Source organism: Anguilla anguilla, chromosome 8 (genome assembly GCF_013347855.1).
Source record: "Anguilla anguilla isolate fAngAng1 chromosome 8, fAngAng1.pri, whole genome shotgun sequence".
Taxonomy (NCBI): Eukaryota; Metazoa; Chordata; class Actinopteri; order Anguilliformes; family Anguillidae; genus Anguilla; species Anguilla anguilla.
In genome coordinates this window covers 24557270-24580818 of record NC_049208.1, presented here as the reverse complement: position 1 = coordinate 24580818, position 23549 = coordinate 24557270, and the positions used below count along the sequence as shown (strand labels likewise).

General features: G+C 43.7%; 1 protein-coding gene across 2 annotated transcripts; it reads right to left on the bottom strand.

Annotated features, from left to right (window-relative positions):
* Window positions 1–1289: 1289 nt before the first annotated feature.
* On the bottom strand, window positions 1290–23426 carry pdcd6ip (programmed cell death 6 interacting protein). Of its 2 annotated transcripts, none has more exons than XM_035431517.1 (18): window positions 23086–23426; window positions 17007–17061; window positions 16572–16641; window positions 14916–15043; window positions 14524–14677; window positions 13440–13540; window positions 12269–12400; window positions 11053–11275; window positions 9616–9739; window positions 8920–9097; window positions 8536–8647; window positions 7911–8080; window positions 7277–7525; window positions 6148–6282; window positions 5475–5569; window positions 5016–5145; window positions 4083–4318; window positions 1290–3160 (listed from the first exon to the last, which is right to left on the bottom strand). In XM_035431517.1, exons 1-18 carry the CDS (start codon window positions 23289–23291, stop codon window positions 2983–2985), a joined length of 2676 nt encoding a protein of 891 aa, XP_035287408.1. In that variant the 5' UTR covers window positions 23292–23426; the 3' UTR covers window positions 1290–2982. The 2 variants fall into 2 exon arrangements, with proteins under 2 accessions (XP_035287408.1, XP_035287409.1); XM_035431518.1 differs by having other exon boundaries at window positions 4083–4252.
* Between the last annotated feature and the right edge of the window lie 123 nt (window positions 23427–23549).

Sequence of the window (23549 nt, the reverse complement as noted above, 5' to 3'; positions counted from 1 at the left end):
TCAGAATTTCTTTCAAACGGATAAACACTCCCATCGGAACTGAGAAACCAGAAGTATCTAACGGTCTACAATATAGCAAACTCCAACAGCAACTGTGAGAATACGAGAATCAGTTTTCTCTGATATGTACAGCAGTCAATAAAAAAAAAAATTTTAATCGGAAATAACAACTGACGCGTGGAGGAAGACTTTCATTCGCGAAACTTTCTTCTTTCTAATCAGCGACAGATCAAAAATATTACTTCACGGAGACATGTCGCTACCCACTAATTTGAATGTAATTATGCTTGAGCAAAACCATTTCTTATGAGGTTAAAGGTGGGAGATTGAAGGCGGAACAAAATAACTTCATAACGCAGATGCCTGTTGGCCAGTAAATCAGTTCACCAACAGGATTATTTCTCGCCAATTATACAAGCCTGCCCTCAGCAGGGCGTTTGGAGTACTGCATCAGTGTGCTGTTCTTCCGAGAACAGGTGTCTTTTCTGTTTTCTGACTCTCTAATGTCCTGTTTTTTTTTTTGTCTTTGGAGAAATTCAGCTTTCAAAAAGTGCAAACAAGAGAATAACAAAAAGGTTGAAGGGGGAAAAAATTCCAATGTGTGTTGAATGCAGTGATTTCTAGTCTATATTGTTGAATAGTGCTGTTAGATCACCCTTAATTTGTTTGCTGCTAAAAATGTTAAAATGATGAACACTGACCCAATAGGTTTAGCAGCATCCGTCTTGAGAAGGAAGCCCGGTAAATGGCACTGTGTGTGTTTCCTGAACTGCAGCTAAATTGTCTTAATAAGGTGTTTACCCCTGCAGGTTGTGTCCTATGGGGAGGTGAAATCAAATCGCTCCTCTCTCACCCGTGTTAACATGTGCGCAGGGTTACAGCAGGCTTCTGCGGTGCGTTCGTTCTGAACAGTAACACACACCACGGCATGACCCCTCTAAGTGAGCCCCCCCCCCCCCCCTTATGTTCTGCTGAGAAAGCTCCATGAGGGAGACTGGGAGTTCAGGGGATGTCCGTGGTTTCGCCTGTGAGGCTCTAAACTGGCCATTGACCCAGCGATGTACTTCCTCCTTTATAAAAGTTTTCTTCTCTCTGCAGAAATGAGTAACCGTGCTCAAAGTCTGAAATACCACACATACCGATTTCTCGTGTGTGGGTTCCTCCGGAGGCATTGAAGGGTACCGGACTTCAGCTCCCGCTCTCTTCTCATTAGCACACATCCAGAGGACGTCCAGGAGACACCACCCGTCACAGAACAATGTACCATTCATTATATCACTCAGACACTATTTCTCATTCTCAAGCAGATCCTTTAATTATTCTTTACAACATAGACAGCCTTTCTCAAGAAACTTTAGTTGTAGTTATTCTCTATTTTTAATGTTACACAGATGTAGCAGATTGCCCACTCTTTTTTGCCAAGTATATATATATATATATATATATATACACATATATACACATATATATATATATATATATATATATATATACACACTTTGCCTTCACATTACAGCATATGAGCAAAAGAGCGCTGATTACTCTTCCTGTGGAGTTTGAATCAAGATGTGACCAGAACAGCAATGGCAATGAACCAAAAATAAGGGTACATAGTTTCCCCTGCCAAAAAAATTCTCCACATATTTGACATCACTCCAAGTTAGCAGGTTTTCCGCACCCAGGTGGGACGCTACCATACTGTCATTATAATCACCTTGAAGAAAACGCCGGACCATTCCTCAGTAAAACTCCAACTGGAAATATTGCTAATATAGACAAATAAAGCTATTGAAATCACCAACTCTTTCTACTTGGTGAGGTGGAGGGGAACAGAAATAGAAATGAAATCAACAGGCAGTACTGGGGAATCAATTCTGCTACTTGTGGAACCAAGCCCTGGTTCTTATCTACATCACCATGCGTGTGCATGAGTCCTATGCAGTACCATTACTTCCTCATTCACACAATTAAAGAGTGCTACGCAGTCAGCGACATACCGAACCAACTGATCATGTGGCATTGTATATCATTAGAATGTCATTAGGGCCATCCAATTATATAAGAGCAGGAAGTGATGGAACAAGAAACAGCTGATTTACAGATTCGATTTTAATCACGCACAAAAAAAAAGGAGCACACTGGTTTTGTTAAGAGCTGGAGGTTCTTGTATGTATATATTCATTTTAAATTTGCTGAGTGTTTTACAAAGCCTTGATTGTAAGAGTACATGTCTAATGAACACCCGATGAAGCTAAACAAGGCAAAAGACAGCAGGAGTACAGTAATGGCCAAAACCATTTTTTCCCTGAAAACCACCCCCCCCCCCCCCCGCCCCAAAAAAAAAAAAAAAATCAGTTCCCAAAATACTCTTCTATGCAAAAAAAATCCTACAGAGCATTTAATTACATTATGCGTCAGTATTCATTACAAAAATAAGATTACTGTAGTGAGCATACTGGGGATATTTTTTTGAACGGTAATGTCTAAAAAAAAATGAAAAAAAAAGATAATGAAAATTTATCTAGGCCAACCACAGAAGGTCACCATGCCAGAGCCAATCAGAAGCCATAAAAAATTGCAACAAATCTAAGCCACACCCTTTTTCGGGTGGTCTCCACAATGCTAGGAAGACTAATGGCGGCCAGGCTGCGCGGTGTTTTGAGCCAACCTTCTGCCCTTTCTGACCGCGTGACGCTCACTGGAATGAGGCTTCACGGTTCCCCTTCGTCAGGGAGGCGTGTTCCATATGCCCGCCTCTGCAGCTCAGTGAAGACCCGCGCTAAAACCTGCAACACTGCCCCAGCAGATGCACTTCCCAATCTGCAGTTCTGGGAAAAGTGAAGTGTTAATTTGACGAGAAAAAAAAAACAAGGGATGAAAGAGGGGAAATGACACATGTACAGGTGAAAAGTAGGTGCAGAAAAGGTTAGGCTTCATAAACATGGTGTGAAGGCGTGGTAAACACACACGGGGCGGCGCCCCCTACTGTTGGGGGTAGTAGGGCTGCTGCTGGGGCGGTTGCTGGGGGTAGCCGTAGGGGTGCTGCTGGGGCTGGGGAGCCCCGGGGTAGCCGGGCTGTGCTGGGGTCTGGTAGGGCACGTAAGGCATGTTGTACTGCCCATAGCTGTACGGGTTGTAGCCCATGGGCACCTGGTAGTACCTGCAGGAATGGACACACACAGTTTCAGCATGAAAAAGTGCTCCACACACACACGCACGCACATGCACACGCGCACGCACGCACGCACGTACGCACATGCACACGCGCACGCACGCACATGCACACGCAGCTATCACCACTCACAGGGTTACAGCTACAGTTACATTACATTACTCTCACTTAGTAGGACAACAATGAATGGGAAAAAAAGGGGGGGGACTAAAATAAGAACAGGGAGACAGTTGAAGTTCAGGATCTTCAGCAATACAAAAGATCATGCTAATTATTATTATTATTATTATTATTACTACTTCAAATAAGGGAGGCAATATTAGCATTTTTAGGCAATTAGCAGACTTGCCCAGAGCTTCTTTTTTTAAACACACAAACCATTTAAACAGCTGGATGTTTACTGAAGTGATTCATGCTAAGTATCTCGCAGTGAGTACAGCAACAGGGCCCCACAGGGGAGTCAAACCCGCAGCCTCGTAGCGTAAGCCCACTTCCCTAGCGTTACGCTCGCCCGCCACCCCTGCAATAACGCATCCCACCTGCCCTCACAGGCATTTTCACTGCTCCATGGCTGAGTTCCATCAGCAAGTCACACACAGGGAGGAATAACCCCCCCAGTCCCCCCCCCAGTCCCCCCCCAGTCAACGGCTCCTATAAAACAGCCCATAACCACGGAGCCCAGCAGTGCAGCGGGCCTCTGCCTGTAAAGCTAAAGATAGACTCAGAAAGCAAGAACAGCACAATTATAACACTACTCCTACACTGTACTACTGCCACCCCTATCATTACCACCACTACCACCTCTACCAGTGGCAAATAAACACATACTATCACCACAAGTACACTGAGATACTGCTACCAGCAGCACAGCAGGAATAACAGTCATAAACGTCATCTGTGGGAGCCTTACCCGGGGTAACCCTGGTACGACGGGTAAGGCGGTCCCTGTGCCTGGGAAGGGGCTCCAGGCGGGGCACCAGGCGGGGCAGCAGAAGGGGCTGCGGGCGGGGCCCCGGGTGCGGTTGGGCCGGTCTGTGGGGGGGCAGAGCTCATCGGGTTGGTGGGGGCGGAGCTTGCTGCCTGTGGAGTGAAGTTCGGAGGAGGTGGTCTCGCAGGGGGCTGTGGTTTGGTCTGTGGCTGCTGATTCTAGACAAGAGGCCATATTCATTTTTTACTTTACTTTAACCAGGTTTCCCACATTTGCCCCTCATACCCAATTTCTAAATGTCAAATGCGCTTTTCCACCTGACAAGGGCGTAAAAATACAAGCAAAAAAAGCCACAGAAAAAAAGAAAAAAAAACACTATATAAGCTCTTCTCTGCAAGTTTCCTCTAAAAGATACATTAATATTGCCAAAACATAGTGTGCCTTGCTGCCCCCTAGTGGTTTCTGTGTTTAACTGCTCAGCCTAAGCACAGACATTACCTCATGTTAGGAAGATGCCTTCAGTACATGTTGAGGTCTCATGCATGGCCGATAAGCAAGGTTAATGTGGCCAGCCGCCTGCTTTATTTACACTTACAAACTCTTATTCGCAGAGGGTTCCAACAAACTATTGTGATAGCCATTGTTTGGAAAGGGTACTTACAAACTCTGCTATTGTTAGGAGAGGGTACTTAAAAACTGCTATTTTTTGGAAAGGGTACTTAGAAACTCTGCTATTGTTTCAGCAATAGTACTTGCAAACCACGCTATTGTTTAGAAAGGGTACTTACAAACTTTGCTACTGTTCAGAGAGGGTACTTGCAAAGGCTCCTGTTCATCAGAGTGGACGCTAACAATATCTCCCGTTGTTAAGAGCAGGTACTTACAAGGTCTTGGGTGTTCAGAGACGGTACTTACAAACACAGTCCTGGGAGTTGGAGTGGGCCCCACGGGCCCGGCGGGGGTGGGAGTGTTGAGGTTGGACTGGTACGCGGGCGCGGTGAAGGAGGGCGCGCTGGGCTCCCGAGCGATGCTCTGCTGGAGGTCCCTGGCAAAGCAAAGGCTCGTCAGGACAGGCGCCGGTTCAGCTCACGCCACAGAATACACCGACCGACCGGATACACCAAATCAGCCGGCCTTGGGGCTCCGAGAGCGAGCTCTCACCAAACACCACGGCTTTCATGAAACCACACCGTCCAACCACGCGCGGCACTAGACCGCAATTCTCTGCAGCCCGGCCGGCTGGTTTCACACTGAAGGACCTTACAGGGAATCAGAACACGAGCCCCTCGACCAAAAGTTTGCAAGCAGCACGTAAGAAATTGCACTGCCTCCTTCTAGAATACTCCGGAGCGTGCCTTCCAGAGGCCCACTTACTTGAGAAGCTCGTCTCTCTCCGTCTTGCGTGCGAACACGAGGTCGCTGCACTTGTTTTGGAATTTCAGCAGGATTTCAGTGAATTCGTTGTAAAACTGTGGAGGAAAAGACAGCTACGTTCAGAGAGAAAAATCTACCTTCAGTCTCAAGAGCCCCGCACCCTGGAACCCCCTTAATTGATAAATGCACTCAGCCAGCAAAGGTGAGCCCAGCGCAGGTGAATGCGTTCTGAAACAAAACCTAACACTGCTAGAGAGATCAGACCCTCACAGCCCACTTCATCAATGCAGCAGCATCACCTTATACCGCTGACCCTTATAACACAATGTACTAAATAATACATTCACACAGCTCCTCAAGGCTTTCTGCAAGCAGCAGTCCAATGCCATCTGAAAGAAAATGCATTCTGCTACTGGACTGAAGTATCACAAAAACGGATTACACGCATCAGGCCAGTTAGCAGGTCAGGGTCATGTAAGGTTACAAGTCAGGTCATAAGACATGATGACACAAACGAGAGACAGCAAGGCCATGAAGGGGCTTATGTGTGAGGGCAAGAATCCGGAAATCATCTCTGAAAGAGGAGGGAGGACGCACGCGCACACACACACGCGCACACACACACACACACAGGTGCACGCACGCACACACACACACACACACACACACACACCTTGGTGCCCTCGCGCAGGTTGTTGGAGATCTCCACATAGCTGTCATGCGCGGAGGCCAGCTTCTTCATCACCTCCTCTCTGTCGTTAGCCTCCGAGTTGGACTGCTTCAGGGTGGAGAACTCCTGGTGGGACGTCTGTCAAAGAGCATTAAAATCATCCATTTGTATGAGTGGGTTTTACACACATCGAAACTGCTTTCGAAAATACAGATAAATTTAATGACAAGTTTGGTCTCCAGATGTTTCCTTTTGAAAGCAGCACATAAGGAAACGCTCCAGATTTATCAGCCCTCAGGACACCTTAACGGGACTTCTATGGGCTGGCCAGCAGAGGATATAATCACGTATAATCATTCCCACAATCGTAGCTGATAAAACATAAAATGCATTGTCTCTGTTGTAGGTGAAGCAGAATTATTATTGCAGTTGCATACATGCAGCACAGTTTCAATAAGTAGTTAAAAATCAACTGGATTCTGAGACTGAGCCTAGATTTGCCCGGAGCAAGAACAACTCAGGTTGCCAAAACAGCCATCTGAAACAAGGATGGTAGCTGTCTGCCATTTAAATATGTACACAGCAACAAACCTTGCACATTTTCAGTTTCTCCAAAAACAATGAAACATTTATGTCACCAATTTGATTTCCAGTGCTCAGAGACATTCTGTTTATCCACCCCGTAAGATGATCACAATGCTTTAATTAGTTTGTTAACTGAGCTACAGTGTGGTTAGACACTCCCTTTATAGTGAGGTACTCACGGCAACCACATTCAAATGGTTTTCGGAAAGCATCAAATAAATTTTATTTATATAGTGTTTTTTACCGAAAACCGTCAGAAAGACAGTTTACAGAGTGGCAGAAAAAGCAAAACCCAGCCTGAACCCCCAAATAGCAGGTACATGAGGTAAAAAAACTCTCCAGGGGGGAGAAAAACCCTTAAACAGTGGCGAGAAAAAACTCCCTGATGGGAAGAAATCTCAGGAGGAACCCGGCTATAGAGACGGGGGCCATCCTCCCCTGGCTGGCCTGGTGTAAAGTAGCGGTAGAATGGATTTAACCAAAACGTAATAATGGAATTATCACAACAAATAAAAACATGTGTAGTGGTTCTGGCAACGAGACCAACCTGGACGTTTCCCAGGATCTCCTCCTGGGTCTTGAGGCCCTGCTGCACCTTCTGGGTGTAGCCCCCGTAGATGTTGTCCAGCTCGGTGACGGAGATGGCCTCCTCGTTGAGGGCGCCGTCCTGCGCCAGGGCGGTCAGGAACTTGGAGGTCATGTCGAACTGGGCCGACTTGATGTCGTTCTCCAGCTGCTCGCGCTCCTTCTTCACCTCCTCCAGCTGGGCCAGCTGGGAGCGCAGGACGTTCACCACCTGGGTACAGGAGCACGGCGACATGACCAACCCCGACCGCTCCTCTCAGCTCTACCTGGAACACTCAGCTACAAGGCTTCTTGGGTTACGGTACACACCTGTACTATGACACAACTTACATGTATATCCAGGCTTGGGCCTGAAATGGCCACAGGCAACTTCAACTGACATATGAATATCAAAGACATTAGCAAATGCCAAGCTACCCACATGTCTTTCACAACACTGAACCGCACTTTCTAGCATAGCTGTTAGTACCAAAGTCTCTAGCAAGGCCATCGCTTTGAGGAAAGGACTGTAATAAAATGGCCAGCGGAAGTGGGCAACAGCGTTTCACAGTTAAACTTAGATGTGTTCAGAGAGGATCTCCATGGTGACCCCTCACCTCGCTGCCCTGCAGGGTCTTGGCGGGGTTGGCGGAGGGGATGGCAGCGGTGAGCTCCGCCTCTGGTTTGCACAGCAGTGCTATCATCTCGCAGTGGGTGCTGTAGCGCTCCTTGACAACCTGGTCTGCGCTCGCCGCCTTGTCCAGAAAATTCCGGTAACTTCCTCCCTCTGGGTGGGTGGGGGGGGGGGGGGAGAAAGTGGGAGAGGAAGGGAGAGAGAAAGAAAGAATGAGTAACAGGGCAGGGGAAGTGAATTTGCAGCTCAGTCATGCCATGGCAACACAACGTCAGGACAACAGAATCATCAATGAGACGTGATGAAGCAGGTCTGACATTTCAACACAGACCAGCTGGCCATGACCACAGAGCACAGACAGACTACCTGGAGAACGAGGCAAAGCAGGTACAGATATGAACACTCACACATACATTTATAGGCTACACAAATGGAATCAAGGTCAAATGGAATCACAGGAGTTCAACATTATTGCCTGCTGGAGCAAAGCCATGGAAAACAAAGCCTTGAGCAGAGGACACACCAGGGACTTCATGCTCAGAGCTGCCCACACATGGGCTGACTGCAGTCTCAGGGGGAGGCTGCCGGGGCTGGGCCGGCCTCTCTACCTGTTCTCAGGGACTTGTACAGGTCTCCAGAGGGCGTTCTGCTCCAGCGCTGGTTGAATTTGGCCCGGAGCTCGTTGTCCGTTGACTCTTCTTCGTCCAGCATCTTCAGAGACTGTGAGTACAGAGAGAGGAACAGTTCACTCAGCTGTCACAGTGGTTATTAAAGAACATCCTACGCACAATGCAACCACTTCTCTTGTACGAAGCCCTGAAAATGTGGTTTCATGTTTGCGATACACCGAGAACACAGGCTAACGGTTTGAGCAAAGAGCTTAAATGTACGACTGATGATGTCATAATGCCTGGCAGACGATGCTGGTCAGTGATTCATTTTGAGGCTGAGCTTGATTTGTGGGTGGGCCTAACGGCGTGACTGTTGCCAACCTCGTCCAGGATGTCCCGGTTCCTCTGCATAAGCTCCGGAAGGTCCTTGATCAGCTGCTCGATGCTCTGCAGCCCCCCCTGCTGGATGATGGCGCGGGACTTTTCCAGGATGGACTGGGGCACGGAGTCTCCCGACAGGTCTTCCAGAGCGGCAGGGAGGTTCAGAGAGGCCAGGACCCTGAAGGGGGGGTTTGAGAAAAGAGTCAGAAACTTAAGAGTCTTAATATTGTATGAAAATACAGAGTGAAAGCAGTAAACCGACGGTTGATCTACCACCATTGTCAAATGATTACATAGTCAAATAATTCACAAGGCACAGAATTAAACCTTTGAGAAAACAACTTCCAAAGCTCACAAAAGAAATTCTGACTAGTTATCCATACAAAATCTTGAGCAAACTTAATGCCCATTACAGCACACTCCCAGAGAAAAAACGAATTCACCAAAACAAGACACTTTCTTTACTTTGTTTGTCACCTTATTCCACCTCACACATCGAAGTGATATGAAAGATTGCATGTTTAACAAAAAGTTTTAACCAGATTGTGATCAGATTTTGTTGGCTGGAGTTCACATTGCAACCATGCGACCAGCGTCTCATTTACGAGATTAATGAATAAAGATAAGAGAACAGGCAGGCTCCAAGCGTGGAGGACGCTCGCGGCCCAGCGGACCCTTGCAGTGGTGCTTGCTCACCCGTTGCAGAGGTTGGTGGACTCCCTCATCGTTCCAATGAGGCAGTTGACGATCTCCGACTTGCGCTGGTTGTACATGCTCATGGCCTGTTGCACTGCCAGGGGAACCATCTTCTCAAACAGATCTGAGCACAAACACACATGCACGTGTACATTAACACTGGCACCCAACATACACAACCAATTTTGATTGTGTGAATGAAAGTTTCTTCTGAGCTCTAAACGGATAAAATCAGCAAACTGAAGGTAAAGCACTGTTCAGTAAATCACATAAAGAATATACACACTTTCTAATACTCTTAGGGCCAGATGTATATACATGAACCTCACAGTGTAAATGGCAGTCTGATGAAAGTATGTTGGTGGATTCACAGTCTGCAGGATATTAACATCTTATTTACTACAACTACAGCTAATCATAAAATGGGACTGAAAAATGCATTAAGCATCTTCATTGGCTGTGGGGAAACAGTTGTCTTCTGGGTGACCTACCACTTTGTGCGCAACGCGAGAGCGGAGTCATATTCCAGCTGTGCCAGCATTGTTGATTGAATTAATCCAGATGCAAGAAAGTTGCAAAGAGCTTGACTAATGCTGGGTTGGAATGGGAATGCTGTGTGGGAGGTTCTAGGTCATCTTTTATCTTTCCCAGAAGTGTAATTATTTCTATGGCTGCGTGTTTGTCACACAAGTCATAGGTGCCATAGATTCCATGATTTTTGTCTCGGATTTTGGCAGTCCCCGGTTTTTAGTGCTAGTTCTGTTTTCTGTGTTTTTTAACAGCTTTCCCAGGACTGTTCCATGAATTCAGCTGATATTTTCAGTGTCAATCTCCCAGCCTTAATTACTGCACAGCTGCTTAATCTGTACCATTTAATGAGCACTTGCTCAGGGAGCTGAAATAGTGTTATTCTTGTTGCAAAGATTCTCTCATCGCGTCCTCAAGGGCAATACCTGTGTCTACGTCTTGCTAGCACCTTGATTCGCGCTTGCTCTTAAGAGGTGGACAGATTCCACCCAAAAAAAATCGACCCTCGTTAATTGCATGAACTTCCACAGAATACAAATTCCACAGAATACTTAATCAGCCACACTTCTATCTCCACCCGTTATTGGTGTGATCCTCCCTAAAATGCATATGCATAAAGGTGAGAAGCACACCTTGCGATGACTCAGGTAGATGACACAGCCCCCAGCACCGTGCGCCTATTTGGTACAGAACACGCATGTTTCTGGGGCAGAATCCACCTGAATCCAGTCGTGAGAAGCTTAGGACATCTGGCCGTTAGAATTCACAGAATTGTTTAAAGTGGCTCTACTAATGGATACTGACTTACAACAGTGCTTGCCAATAGAATCTCTTATTTACATCAGCTCAGTGAACGCAAACCACTGACTGACACCAGCTCTGACCAATAGAAACCCTGAGTGCTCTTACCGGTGAACTTCTGGCTCATGGGAACTTGAACTGCGGTGGCCTTGACCAGGGCAGCCTTGCCGATGTGGTCCAGGTCCTTCACCTCGGGAACGCGGTCGTGGTAGATGAAGTCGTTGTCTTTCTTAGCGGCGGTCAGGGCACGGGAGATCTTGTCGGACAGGTCCTTCACGTTGACGTACTCATCGTAGCGAGACGCGACCGTCTTCACCAGCTCTGTTGCATGCTATAAAAATCGACCAGAGAACATGGTAGGCAATCTGACGATTAACCGCAGCAGCTGTCGCGTGTATGTATTTTACATAAGATCCGGTAAACATGTTCAACTAAGCAGACAGATGTGGTACAACCCTGTTATAAACCCTAGACAAAATAAAAAGCAGAAGAGCTCCAACATCATCCAGTTGATGCTTGTGGCATCTGTGCGGATTTATTAATTCTGCAAGGAATCGGAAATTAGGAAACAGTGAATGAGCAGGCTTATCAGAAGTGGATCAGCAGCAGAACACCATTTCAGGGTATTTTAAATGTACTCTGAGCCCCCACTGGGTTATGTTAAAAGTCTTTAGTGTGATTTTATCTTAAAACACCCTCCTGGACTCTTGTAAAAAAGCCTATACAGAGATACCATCTAAAACACACACTCTGGACTATCTCAGAAGCCATTACTGTGATCCTATCTTAAAAGCACACCCTGGGTTCGGTGAAAATTTGCTGTGATCTTAATCTGAATATAAAGTGGACAGACAAATGAACAAATGTGATGCACTGTCTATTTAAAGCCAGGACTGCAATATATTTAAGAAGAGGGGACTAATGGTGGCAGTTTATCATAATGGTTAGGGAACTGGGCTTGTAACAAAGAGGCTTGTGGGTTCAATTCCCATGTGGAGTACTGCCACTGTACCCTTAAGCAAAGCACTTAACCTGTATTGCTTCAGGTTACATAAGTATCTAGCTGTAAAAATAGAAGCTGTTAAAGTTAGAATGCTTAAAAAATGCAATGTAAGGTAATAAGTGTAATTACAAATTTTTATCTGTGGGATCGTGTCATTTGTTATTAGGTCAACGCACATTGATACGACGGACTTTTTCTATTATACCTTTGCAAGAGAAGTAGAAAAGTAAAGGAACACAAAGCAATAGACAAACACAAAATGCTTCATGGTTCATCTACAGCAAGTAAATGAGAAACTGGGTGGAGGAGACCAGGCCGCACCTGCAGCCGTGCGATCTCTTCTCCAAACTTCTTCTGCTGCTTGGCCAGGATGGACTGGTGGAACTCAGCGTTGGCCTGCATGATGCAGTGCTTGGCAGCCAGGACCGGCAGCACTTCATGGAAATAAAAATACTGACCGAGGGAGAGGCCAACCACAAACACACAGACACCACATGGAAGGCAGGATGAGGATATGGGAGGGAGGGAGAGAGAGACAGGAAATAAGAATTAATCATTAACACTAATGTCAAATCAGTAGAAGCCAAAACTGAACCACCATAAAATTAATGAAATAAAGGGAGAACCAAACCACAAAAACATGAGTCAATCATTTACATAACTGGACATTTTAGCTCAATTTCGCAATTTTTCTTCAGCACTGGTGTGTACAACTATTCTAACTGAGCCAGTGATTACCAACGCTGTCCCTGCAGATCTACAATCCTGTAAGTTTTCATTTCAACTCTAATTTGGCACACCTGACTCAACTGATTAGCAGCTGAGTGAGATCTCTAGCTGTTGAATGAGGTGTGGCTTTGTTAGGGTTGGAGTGAAAGCCTACAGGACAGTAGATCTCCAGGAACAGGGCTGGTTACCACTGCCCTAAAGCATGGGTACTCAAATCTGGCCCTCAAATCAAAATCCAGCCTTGGTTCTTTTTTCTCCCTGGTAACTGAACAATTAATGCTACTCATTGGCCAGACTGTCTTGCACCTGACTCCCAGGTAAAGGGAGGGTGGTTCTTGGCCCTCAAGGACTGTGATTTGAGTAACAGGGCCCTAAAGAAATTGAATTGCCCACCCTGGACTTCAGGGGAACAGAAAAGAACCAAGTCTAGTGAGAACTGTGGGCGATAAAGCTGTGTATGGACATTACTCTGAAGCCTGCACATTTAGACCACAATGTGTAAACATGGACAAAAACAACCAACAGACATAAAATAACCAAAAAATGTAATACTGGAATTTTCTTTTTTTAGAAATTGTGTAATGCTGGATTGCCTGACTGAAGTTATGCTGAATTCACATTTTGCACTTCCAACAATGCCTTGTTCTTTTATTCAGTAATCCATCTATTCTCCTTGAAGATACAGATTAGATTTTTTCAAAAAAGCTGAGTTAGACAAGTGAGCATTCCTATGGGGGATAATTAAAGATACACACTGACATACCTTGGGCAGGTTCTCTTTGTACTGGCATTGTTTGAAGGCGTCACCATAGAAATCTGCAGCCTGGTTGGCCAGCTTTGCAATGATAGCATCCTTCATCTTGTCTGCAAAATAACCAGATTCACAGTTATCGTACTTCAATTAAAAATGCCAAGAGACCATCATCTTACAAACTTCTACTGAATCAGAATATTAAAGTTGGTCCACAAAAACCTCAGATCATACAGGTTTTCCAGAAGCACTCATTCATATTTAAATGCAATACTTTCCAGATAAGAGGAGGCAAAATCAGCACAAGTGCTTTTCATGTTCAATCACTACACTACACTGGCAACATCCAGTTCCTATTCATATTGGATGTACCTAGATGCCCTCAAAGCAGGATTATGCTCAAAGATGTGAGCACGGCGTACATTAGTATGGTTTTGGGTCCCTCTAGTGTCACCACAATGCAACACTGCAAATGAACTAACTTTAACCATGGAAGACGCACGCTGCAGTAGCACGTTCAGACGCACAGACTGTGGCTCAGTCCTCTAGTCTGGAGGCTCCCCATCCCCGTTCCCCATTTCCCTCAACTTAAATATGGCACAGGACACATGCCAACCCAAAGCCTCCATTTCTAGGCAAAAACAAAGCTCTCAGAAACACACTAAAATAATGAGCCACACGGGGAAGAAAAGAATAAAGGCTTCATGATGAAGTGAAACATAAAATACAGTAAAAATGAAAGTAAAATATGTGACTTTGCCAACACCTTTACCAAAACAGTTATCCATGTTCAGCCCATCCTGAGCACTGACTCTCAGGCCTGTGGAATATTTCTTGAATTGTTTTTTAAAAAATTGCTTCTGTACAGTGCTACCCGCTGCAGTCAGTGCTGAAGAGGTGATCAGTGAAATCCAGGCAGTCAGTACTAGTCAGTAATAATGAGGCAGTCAGTACTGGTCATTGATATCAGGGTAGTCAGTACTGGTCTTTAACATTGGGGTAGTCCGTGCTGGGTAGAGTGTGTTATTCATGACGGTCAGTGCTATTTGAGGAGGTCAGTACTGTCAGTGCTGTTCCGGGGTGGTCAGTACTGTACCTGAGGTGGCTTTGAGGAAGAAGACCTCCTGCGCCTGGGCCAGCATGATCTGGCTGAGCGTGCCCACGGTGTCAGGGGAGATGTCCATGGTGGGCTCCCGGTTCAGTGCGGACAGGACCGTGTCCTTAATGTGGGCGAACACCCCGCTCGACAGCTGCAGAGGGAGGAGGAGGAGGAGGAAGAGCAGGACGAGGTCAGACACCATTTCAACTACTTTAAAAGATCTGAAGGAAAACAAGACTATGCATTTGAAAAGGAGAGAGACATATGAAGGATGAATTGCAGCCAGTGTCTTTCTAAGGTTAAATCCCTATGTCCCAGTCTCCAACAAAACACTTTCCCTGGTGCCCTTTATACACACCCCTGGCCCATGGCGCATGTGAAGGACTCACCTGGTAGAACTTGGCAGCTGCCCTCAGCCCCTCATCGCTGTCCAGGTTCTGCTCAGAGGCGATCTGACTGGCCAGGGCTCCCACATTGAACAGAACACACGTCTTCTCATAGCCGATGCTGGCCAGCGCTGACAGGACAGGAGAGAACAAACTGCATCAAACTTCACTCACATCAAACAACATCACTCACAGTACTCACATCACACATAATTCACAGTGCTCACAAAACAACATCACTCACAGTACTCAGATCAAGGTACTGACATTACACATCACACAACATGACTTACAGTACTGACATCAGACATCACACACCATGCACAGTACCCACATCACACACCACTCACATCACACATCATTCAGTGCTTACATCACACATCACTCACAGTACTCAGATCATCACAACATAACCCTCACAGTACTCACATCACATAACATCATTCACAGTACCCATATCACACAAAATCACGCACCACTCACATCAAACATCATTCAGTGCTTACATCACACATCATTCACAGTGTCCACATCACACAAAATCACACATCACTCACATCAAACATCACTCACAGAACTCACATCACACAAAAATACAATATTGGTCAATAAGGTATCAGGATTTGAGCAGAGTGAATTTTTTGCCGAAAGACAGGATGTAAATACAGGGGTGGCTGCAGCCCAATGTGACCTGGCATAGTGACACATTTTCCGACACTGATGCAGTCACACAAAAACATGTGTTGGAACTATAGTACTTCAGTTCAGTTTAGCTTCAGAGATAATCCTGCCCAGATCTAATAACCACAATCAAGATTAAAAATCTGATTAAAAGAGTATAAAACATATTCACAATCAGCAATTTTATAAGAAGGAATTATGATGATGACGATTATGACATTAAGGACAATGACGATGATGATTATACTGAATATTATTATTGTTATTTTTATGCTAATCAGATACCCTAATTATATTAGGGTATCTGATTCAAATTATCAAATTATATTTCACCATTTTTTGATTACCCATTCTTACTGCTGGGTATTAAAACTGAAGTCATTTCAGGTTAAAACCCTAGCTCGAGCATATAACGGTTCTACCCCACACAGTACTTTAACACAAGGTCCTCTGGTTGCAATCCCAGCACCTAAACTTTTAAAAACAGCGCTGGGAGGCACTGTTCACATTCAGGCCCCCACAGAGCTGACCGAGGGTTGAGGAAGTGAGTAAGTAGGTGAGTAGGTGAGTTCTGTGCGGTTTTGCGTAAACTATTCTCATTTTAACTTTCACAGCAGTGAACAGCACACATTCAGAGGTCATTTCTTGGGGGTGGTGCAGCGGAAGGTAGAATGAGCTGTAAGAAGGTACATTAAAAACACACTAAATCCATGTCTCTCTTATCACCATGGAGACAGACCTGGTTTGGCATGAACTTGTTTGACTGAGGCTGAACAAAACCAACAATATAGTTTGGGATCCCGGACTTGATTATGCAACCAACTCAATTCAGAATATTAAAACAGGATCTCTGCACAAGACCAACAAACAAACAAACAAACAAACACAAACACACAAACACACACACATGCACACACACACACACACACACACACACACACACACACACACACACACGGAGACTAAAGCAATACTTACCAAGCTTGACGGATCCACCAAACAATGATCCTTTATCAAAAGCATCTTTCCATGTGAAAGTTAAACACACCTGAAAAACAAAAAATGGTGACAATCAAGAGCAAATACGGAATAAGCACATTCAGATGGCTAAAGCAAGGAACAGTAGGATTTCTATATGGTGAATTATTCAGATGTATTTTTATTACAGCCTAAAATTACTCAAATAATTGCAAAAAAAATTACAGATTTGCATATGAGTGAAATAAGCATGATATTGCGCTAGAAAATTCAAATTTCTGACTATAAAATATATAAAGCTTATTACACACATTTACAATGATGCATTTTAACACTAAATGACAGCATGCTATGTCAGTACATATAAGCAATTAAGCAAGACTGGTATGTGAACTGAACTCCACAGTATATAGCCTATATATACAAAAAATTTACCTGGTTTTCAGAGAAAGGGAATTTGTGTTCCACAGCACAGAGTTGGTCATAATATCTGGAACAGATGAGAAGACAACTGTGTATGAAGGCACTGTGTATGAACCATCATACTAGGGAAAGGTACCAGAATAATAGATTGATCTATTTCTCGTTGGACACGTGCCTACTCAAACATTATTGTTTTCTTGAAGGCTATGCATGTACAACTGTGTTGGAACTTGGCTCCATTCATCATTAAATAATATATTTTGATGATATTTCTTAAACTAAAATGTCAACAGAATAAAGCATATACATATATATTTTGAAATGCATGTTTTGACTGCAATTATGGTTTATTTGGTAAACCGGGATATATGCGAGAGAATGACTGAGGGGCTGAGCATTACGCAGTTTGAATGCCTTGCCCTGAGGAAATTTCCGAATGCGAATTTTCTACCTCTGACAATTGTAATGAAAACAAGTGTTTAAAAATAGTAGATTCCATTGCAATGAAATCGTTAGCCTGCTTGTGTATTCCAGCAAATATCCTATACCACTTACGAACGCGTCATTCACTGCAACCGGGTTACGTAATACGTATTGAAATTCAGTTCCGTTTTAAGTCATTATGTTCTCACAGCATGTTTGAACAGATAATTAGCTAGCCAACTACTGAATTATAATCAAAATAGAGGCCAAAACTATAAACGTCAAGCTATAACTACACCAGTACTCTCTATACAGTCATTCATGTACATAAAGCTCACGCGCAAGTAGGCTATTACATTACAACCGCTGGCTTGCTTGGTCTTACAATTTCCACTTGACTTAAAGCGCAGAACGATGCGCATATAGCGCATTAATTTAGTCAACAGTAATTGAACTTTTTCAAGCGCTACTTCATAATCGGACTTACACGGAATAATAATGCACATGTCCCAGCCAGTCAAAACTGAGTATTCAGCCAAGCCGCTGTATATTGGTTGGACACGCATTCGTGACTTGAGAATATTATTCGTTGTATCATTATCTCACACTGGCTGTTTATTGACACAATAGGCAAAGCATTAAGACTTTATTACGATTTTAAAAAATGGGTAGGCTTAACTGATGTGAATTATTATGCGTGCATTGATTATCTATACAAGGAGTGTTGCCGCCCGGGAGATGCGTTCTAAAAATCGATGCTTCCCCATGCTATGTTTTGGAATCCAGTATATTATCCGATCAGTCCTCGATCTGAAAATCACCATCCGTACATTTCCACTACCAGCACTTTACTTCAGGTAACATCATATGTATTTAACAGACAATCAAATGCAGAGCCATTACAGTGAAACAGAAGTTAAGTTCAGAATTAGACGAGCAACAGTATCAGATCTGGTTAATAACACTGGCTGGCCTGAAAGTGTTAGCCTACGTGTAGCCTACGTCAACCTAGAACCATAATACAAATCATTTATATTATTTCAAATATATAGGCTAATATAATCTAGACTTTACATGAAATACACTACTGGTCAAAAGCTTTAGAACACTTTACTACTGTTTTAGTGAACTAAGCAGTTTCACTTATGTTTTTGAACTGCAAATGGCACATGCTAAGAAGTGAATAAACAGAAGTTAAAGAATATTTTACTTCACAAGATAGTGATCTAAACTTTGGAGTTACTAAAAAAGCCATATTTGGCTAAATAAACAGATGAACATTTTTTTAAAATCTCAGATCAAAACTGTGGGTGTACTAAAACCTTTGGCTGGTAGTGTAACTTCCGCAATTCTCCTTCATACCTTTTAATGATTTGAGATATTAAATCAAAATTCATATTTCTACAATAATAAGACCTTACAAAATTACAATGCAGAGTAAAACACTGGCCCCCATTTAAGTCCTGGATGCAGTCTTGTTCCACTATGGTGTATTTTCCTTTGATCTTCTGATTATCAATTCAGTACAGGAAGGAACACTATTGTGGACAAACTTGTTTTCTATCAAACTTTTTTGTATTTCCATTGGGTGAGACACAGGTGAAAATAAAAGTAGCAGACAGTTTGTTGACATCTAGACTAGTTCTGGCAAGCAATTACTTCCTAAAATAGTGAGAATGTGACGCATCATTTAGTGGAAGCCCAGATGACAGGGTAGTTCCCACTCGAAGTCACATGGCAGTGACTAAGGGCAGGACAATGCCAGATGTGAGCTGTGAGAATTTAAATAATCTCATGTACAGTAGAGAGTCAAGATCCAGACAACAACAAAGTTTTACCCACACACAGTTATTCTAAGCACTTGAACACTGCTTAGGAAAACGCCAAGCTTTATGAATGGAGAACAGTTCAAAGACAACAGAGAGAACAACACCATAACCCATTATTCACCATTTCCAGCTGCCAGTATGCCGGAAATATAATCCGTTCAAAGGAAAGCACTGCAGGCTAAAATCTACAGTAAAATAGGCTATATCATTGCAGTGGGTGCGGCTTCGAAGGTGAGAGGCAACGGTCAACCAGAGCAAACACACAGCGCAGCAGCAGAAGGCACTGTTCAGGAAACCAGGCCTGACTAAAGAGACCGTGTACAGAACTCACATACTTTAGCATACTGTACTGTATGTACACTGCACTGTATGTACTGTAGCCTGCCTTGTGATTTGCGATGAAAAACTACTTGCGCTAAATCATATGTTATTTGAATCCAGGGCACCATAATTATACAATATTCTACAATATTATAAAAATAATAGAAGGACAGAGACCAGTAAAAACCTAGGCTAACTGCTTCAGTCTTACATTCGTGAAACAAATTTAAACAAACAAGGTTTTTTCATGGTTGGACAACCTTTTTCCTCAGTGACTGACTGTCACACCCACAATGCACCTGGGGAAAAAGTAACATTTGCCCAAGTTAATTTCTCAAAGGGCAGGAAAAAAAGCTCACTCAAATTTGCACAGAGTCAAGCGACAAACGATCGCTTTAAAGACAGGGGTTATCATGAATAAGAGGCCATCCTTTAAACAACAGCCAAGCTAAGTGACTGAAGAGCATTCACAAATTAACCATTTGCTTGGTTAAAGGAGATCCGTTTATAGGCCACCGTGGAAGCATTTTGTAGCTCTGTAGTTAACTAGTTGGGATCTCTCCACAGTCTATGCACGTCGGGAGAGCCATTCAGATCCACACGTCCTCCGAGCTGCCAGTGACCAGCTCACAGAAGAGGGGCTCCATTCACGAAGCAAACAGGTTCAAGCACAAACGCACATGCTGCGTCTGAAATTGTATACTACTCAGTACGCCAAAATAGCATGTGAATGTTTTACTTTGTCAAAAACTATAGTATGCATCAAATAGCATACAAAAAAATAACCCAGATCTCATACTACATCCAGTTGCAATATAGTAGTAACTGTGAACACTACGCTGATCTGAGTATCCCACAGTGCAATGCAATAGTTCACAACCCAAGCAATCAGACATGAACTAATAATGGCAGAGGGTGGTTCAAGCCAAAAGTGGCCAAAGAGTTGAACAATTTAAATGTTAGTGTTACCTTTCACTATGCTCAGCAGAAAGTATTTAAAACCAATGGTTATATTTACATTTTAAATCTTTTTGTTTTCCTTACACAAAGGGAACTATAAGTTTCCCTAAGGGAACTTCCCTACGGGATCAATAAAGTTTCTATCTATCAAAGGCACATCAAGTAGCTGCCCTCATCAAAGCACAAAGTGCTGAAAGTGGCGGGTTTATATGATGAAAAGCCATCATATGGTGTGTCCGAAAAGTCATCATACTTCTTACTCACATACTTAAGTACATCGACTGACAGTACACATATATACAATGTAAGAGATTTTGGATGAGCCTGGTTGGCTCCTTCCACAGGAAGGAGCCAACCAGGCATGCCCAAAAGCTCCTGCCTGTCTGTCACAGGCAGCAGAAAACATATAACATATATAGAGCACAAAGAGTAACCCCCCACAGTAATTTTCCACTAACAGTTAATGACTTCAGAAACAAACCATCAGCCACCCACTTCAAAATTCACAAGCATAGAACTCCCGAAGGAAGACTAACAGCAAAACATTGTGGTACAGTTCCCCATGCGCAGGACAGTATCTGGAATAGAGGAACTTGTTTTCTCAAATGCAAATGTGTTAGGCCGGAACTGTTATAGGTCATGGAGATCACCTAAATGATGCAACTCAATGGGGTCTGTGTGGCACATTTTCATTGTGTATCATGACCGTCCACCGTTTCATTGTCTTCTCATCTTACACCAAGTACAGCTGCTCCAGGATCGCCTTACATGACCTCAATCAAACAAACTATTGTTTTGTACACAAGAAAAAGAAAATTGAGGTTGCATCATACACTACGAGACCACACAGATCAAATGCATGCAGAACTGGAGTAAAAAAGGCTGCGGGCAATTTGATTTTGATTTCAACTTCATGACCCTATGCTATCATTTTATTAGTTGTAAAATACACACATACTACAGATGATGATAATTATTATTATGAGACAAAGGTCAATGTAATTTCCCTGTAACCTGAACTCCCTAGTGCAAATCCAGTTACTAGCACCACTTCCTCCCAACTTTACTATTTTCATAATACGTAGATTATCTGTCCAGTTACAGGCGCACATAACCACACACAGAAGGATATACACAGATTACATACGAAATAAAAGAGAGAAGGGAGGATTATTCAGTGTGTTGGGTGGAGAACTGTCTATTCAACACAATTTCTTTCATATATATATATATATATATATATAAGTATCTTCTTTAAAGAATGGGATTTTCATGGGAAGTAGTTTCGCACCCATCCAACTCAGAAATATCATTCCAGACCAGCACGTAGGAGGCGGACATGAATGGATTCCGTAACTTAAAAGCTATACGATGAAATGGATAAACGGGTTCGAATCCATGTGGGAAAGCTACTCTAAATTGCTCCCCGCAAATTTCAACTAGTAAGAAATATGCAAAATAATTTACCGTAATAAGTAATTTATTAAGCATGACTAATTGATCATAGACCCGTGCTAAAATCGTGCATCATTATGTCAGTGTACAAGTCGAACAGAAAAATGCTGTGTCATAGGTTAAGAATAAGCAGGCAGACCAGGGATGCTTCTGGATCAAGTGATTTGCCCATTGTAAACTTTTAAGTATAATTTTATGCTGAAACGCCTAACGTTAAACAACGCTACCAACAAATAAATAAGGGTTGTGATGTAGAAGTTAGAACTACCTAACTTAGCTAGCTAGCTAAATTAAACCAATTTGACCCGTTTCAGCGCACGTTATCATGCGGAAGCAAAGTTATCTTGTCAAACTAAGTGTAAAGAGGAGACGACACTTACATTACCTAAGCTGACTAGCTACCTACCTAGGTAATGAAGCGCACCTCTTCGGTTACTTTAGTCAGTGAACTTGCCCAGTTCAACTGTGCTAATCTTCCATGTTACTAGTCTAGCTAGATGGCAAAGTTAGCAACTGGCGAGCAAACAAAGCAACGAAGTCTTCAAACTCGAGGGATCTAAAGCCTAATGATTTGTTTCGGAGGATGATGGCAAAAATTGTTCTTAATAGTGTTCTCTAGCCAATAAATTTACCCGAATAACTATGAGATATATAGCAAGGCCACGATTGTGTTGCTAACTAACGTTAGCTACGTTTATAAACCTAAAGTCCTCACCTACTGCTCCGATAATATTGATAGAAGTGACTGTGAACATATTAAGCAATGCTCTATCCAGGTAACTAACCAGCCAAGAAAGCGAGTTAATTACAATGTTAGTTAGTCTAACGTTATCTCTACAATTTCGACAAGAGGGGAACTACAACGGAGGTTGGTCACTTTGTTGTCTGAACAGGCACAACAATGTTTACTATGCTTAGCATAGCTAGCTGCCGTTGTTAGCTAGCCAGCTTGTTGGCAAATAATTAGCTGGTAGGCAAGCTAGCTAGCTTCATAACACAAGTTCAGTTTCGAGTAGAGAATTCTAGGGCGCGACGCAGACACAGAGCAGGTAGGCAGCTGGCTCCCTGTGAACCGCAGGCGTTTACGTCAGAAGGGGACTCACCTCAGCAGGATCTCGAGCGAGCTCTCGTGCTTGTCCAGCGGCCTCCCCAGAGCACTTTTGCGCAGCTTGTTCAACTCTTCAGCGGCGCGGACATATTCCGTCTGCTCTTCACCGGCTGGGTAGGTGTCTTTGACGAATTTTGACAGGGATTTGGCCATATCTACTTCCGACGACTTCTTTAACGGGACAGAAATAAACGTCGCCATTTCGACCCGCAAAAAAACAAAGATAGGCGAAGGAAGGGATAAGCAAACGAACAACAACGGCAGTTCACTTCCTGGGTAAGGAACGTCAAATGACGTCGCCCGAAATACGGAGCTAAGCAGGCGGGGAGGGAGTGGAGGAAGCGAATGCACCAAGAGCAGCAGTGCATCAACGTTTCCTACTCGTATCACCAATCGCACTACAATCTCTTCGATCCAATCAGAGTCGAATGCGCGGAGTCTTACTTGGATAAAAACCTC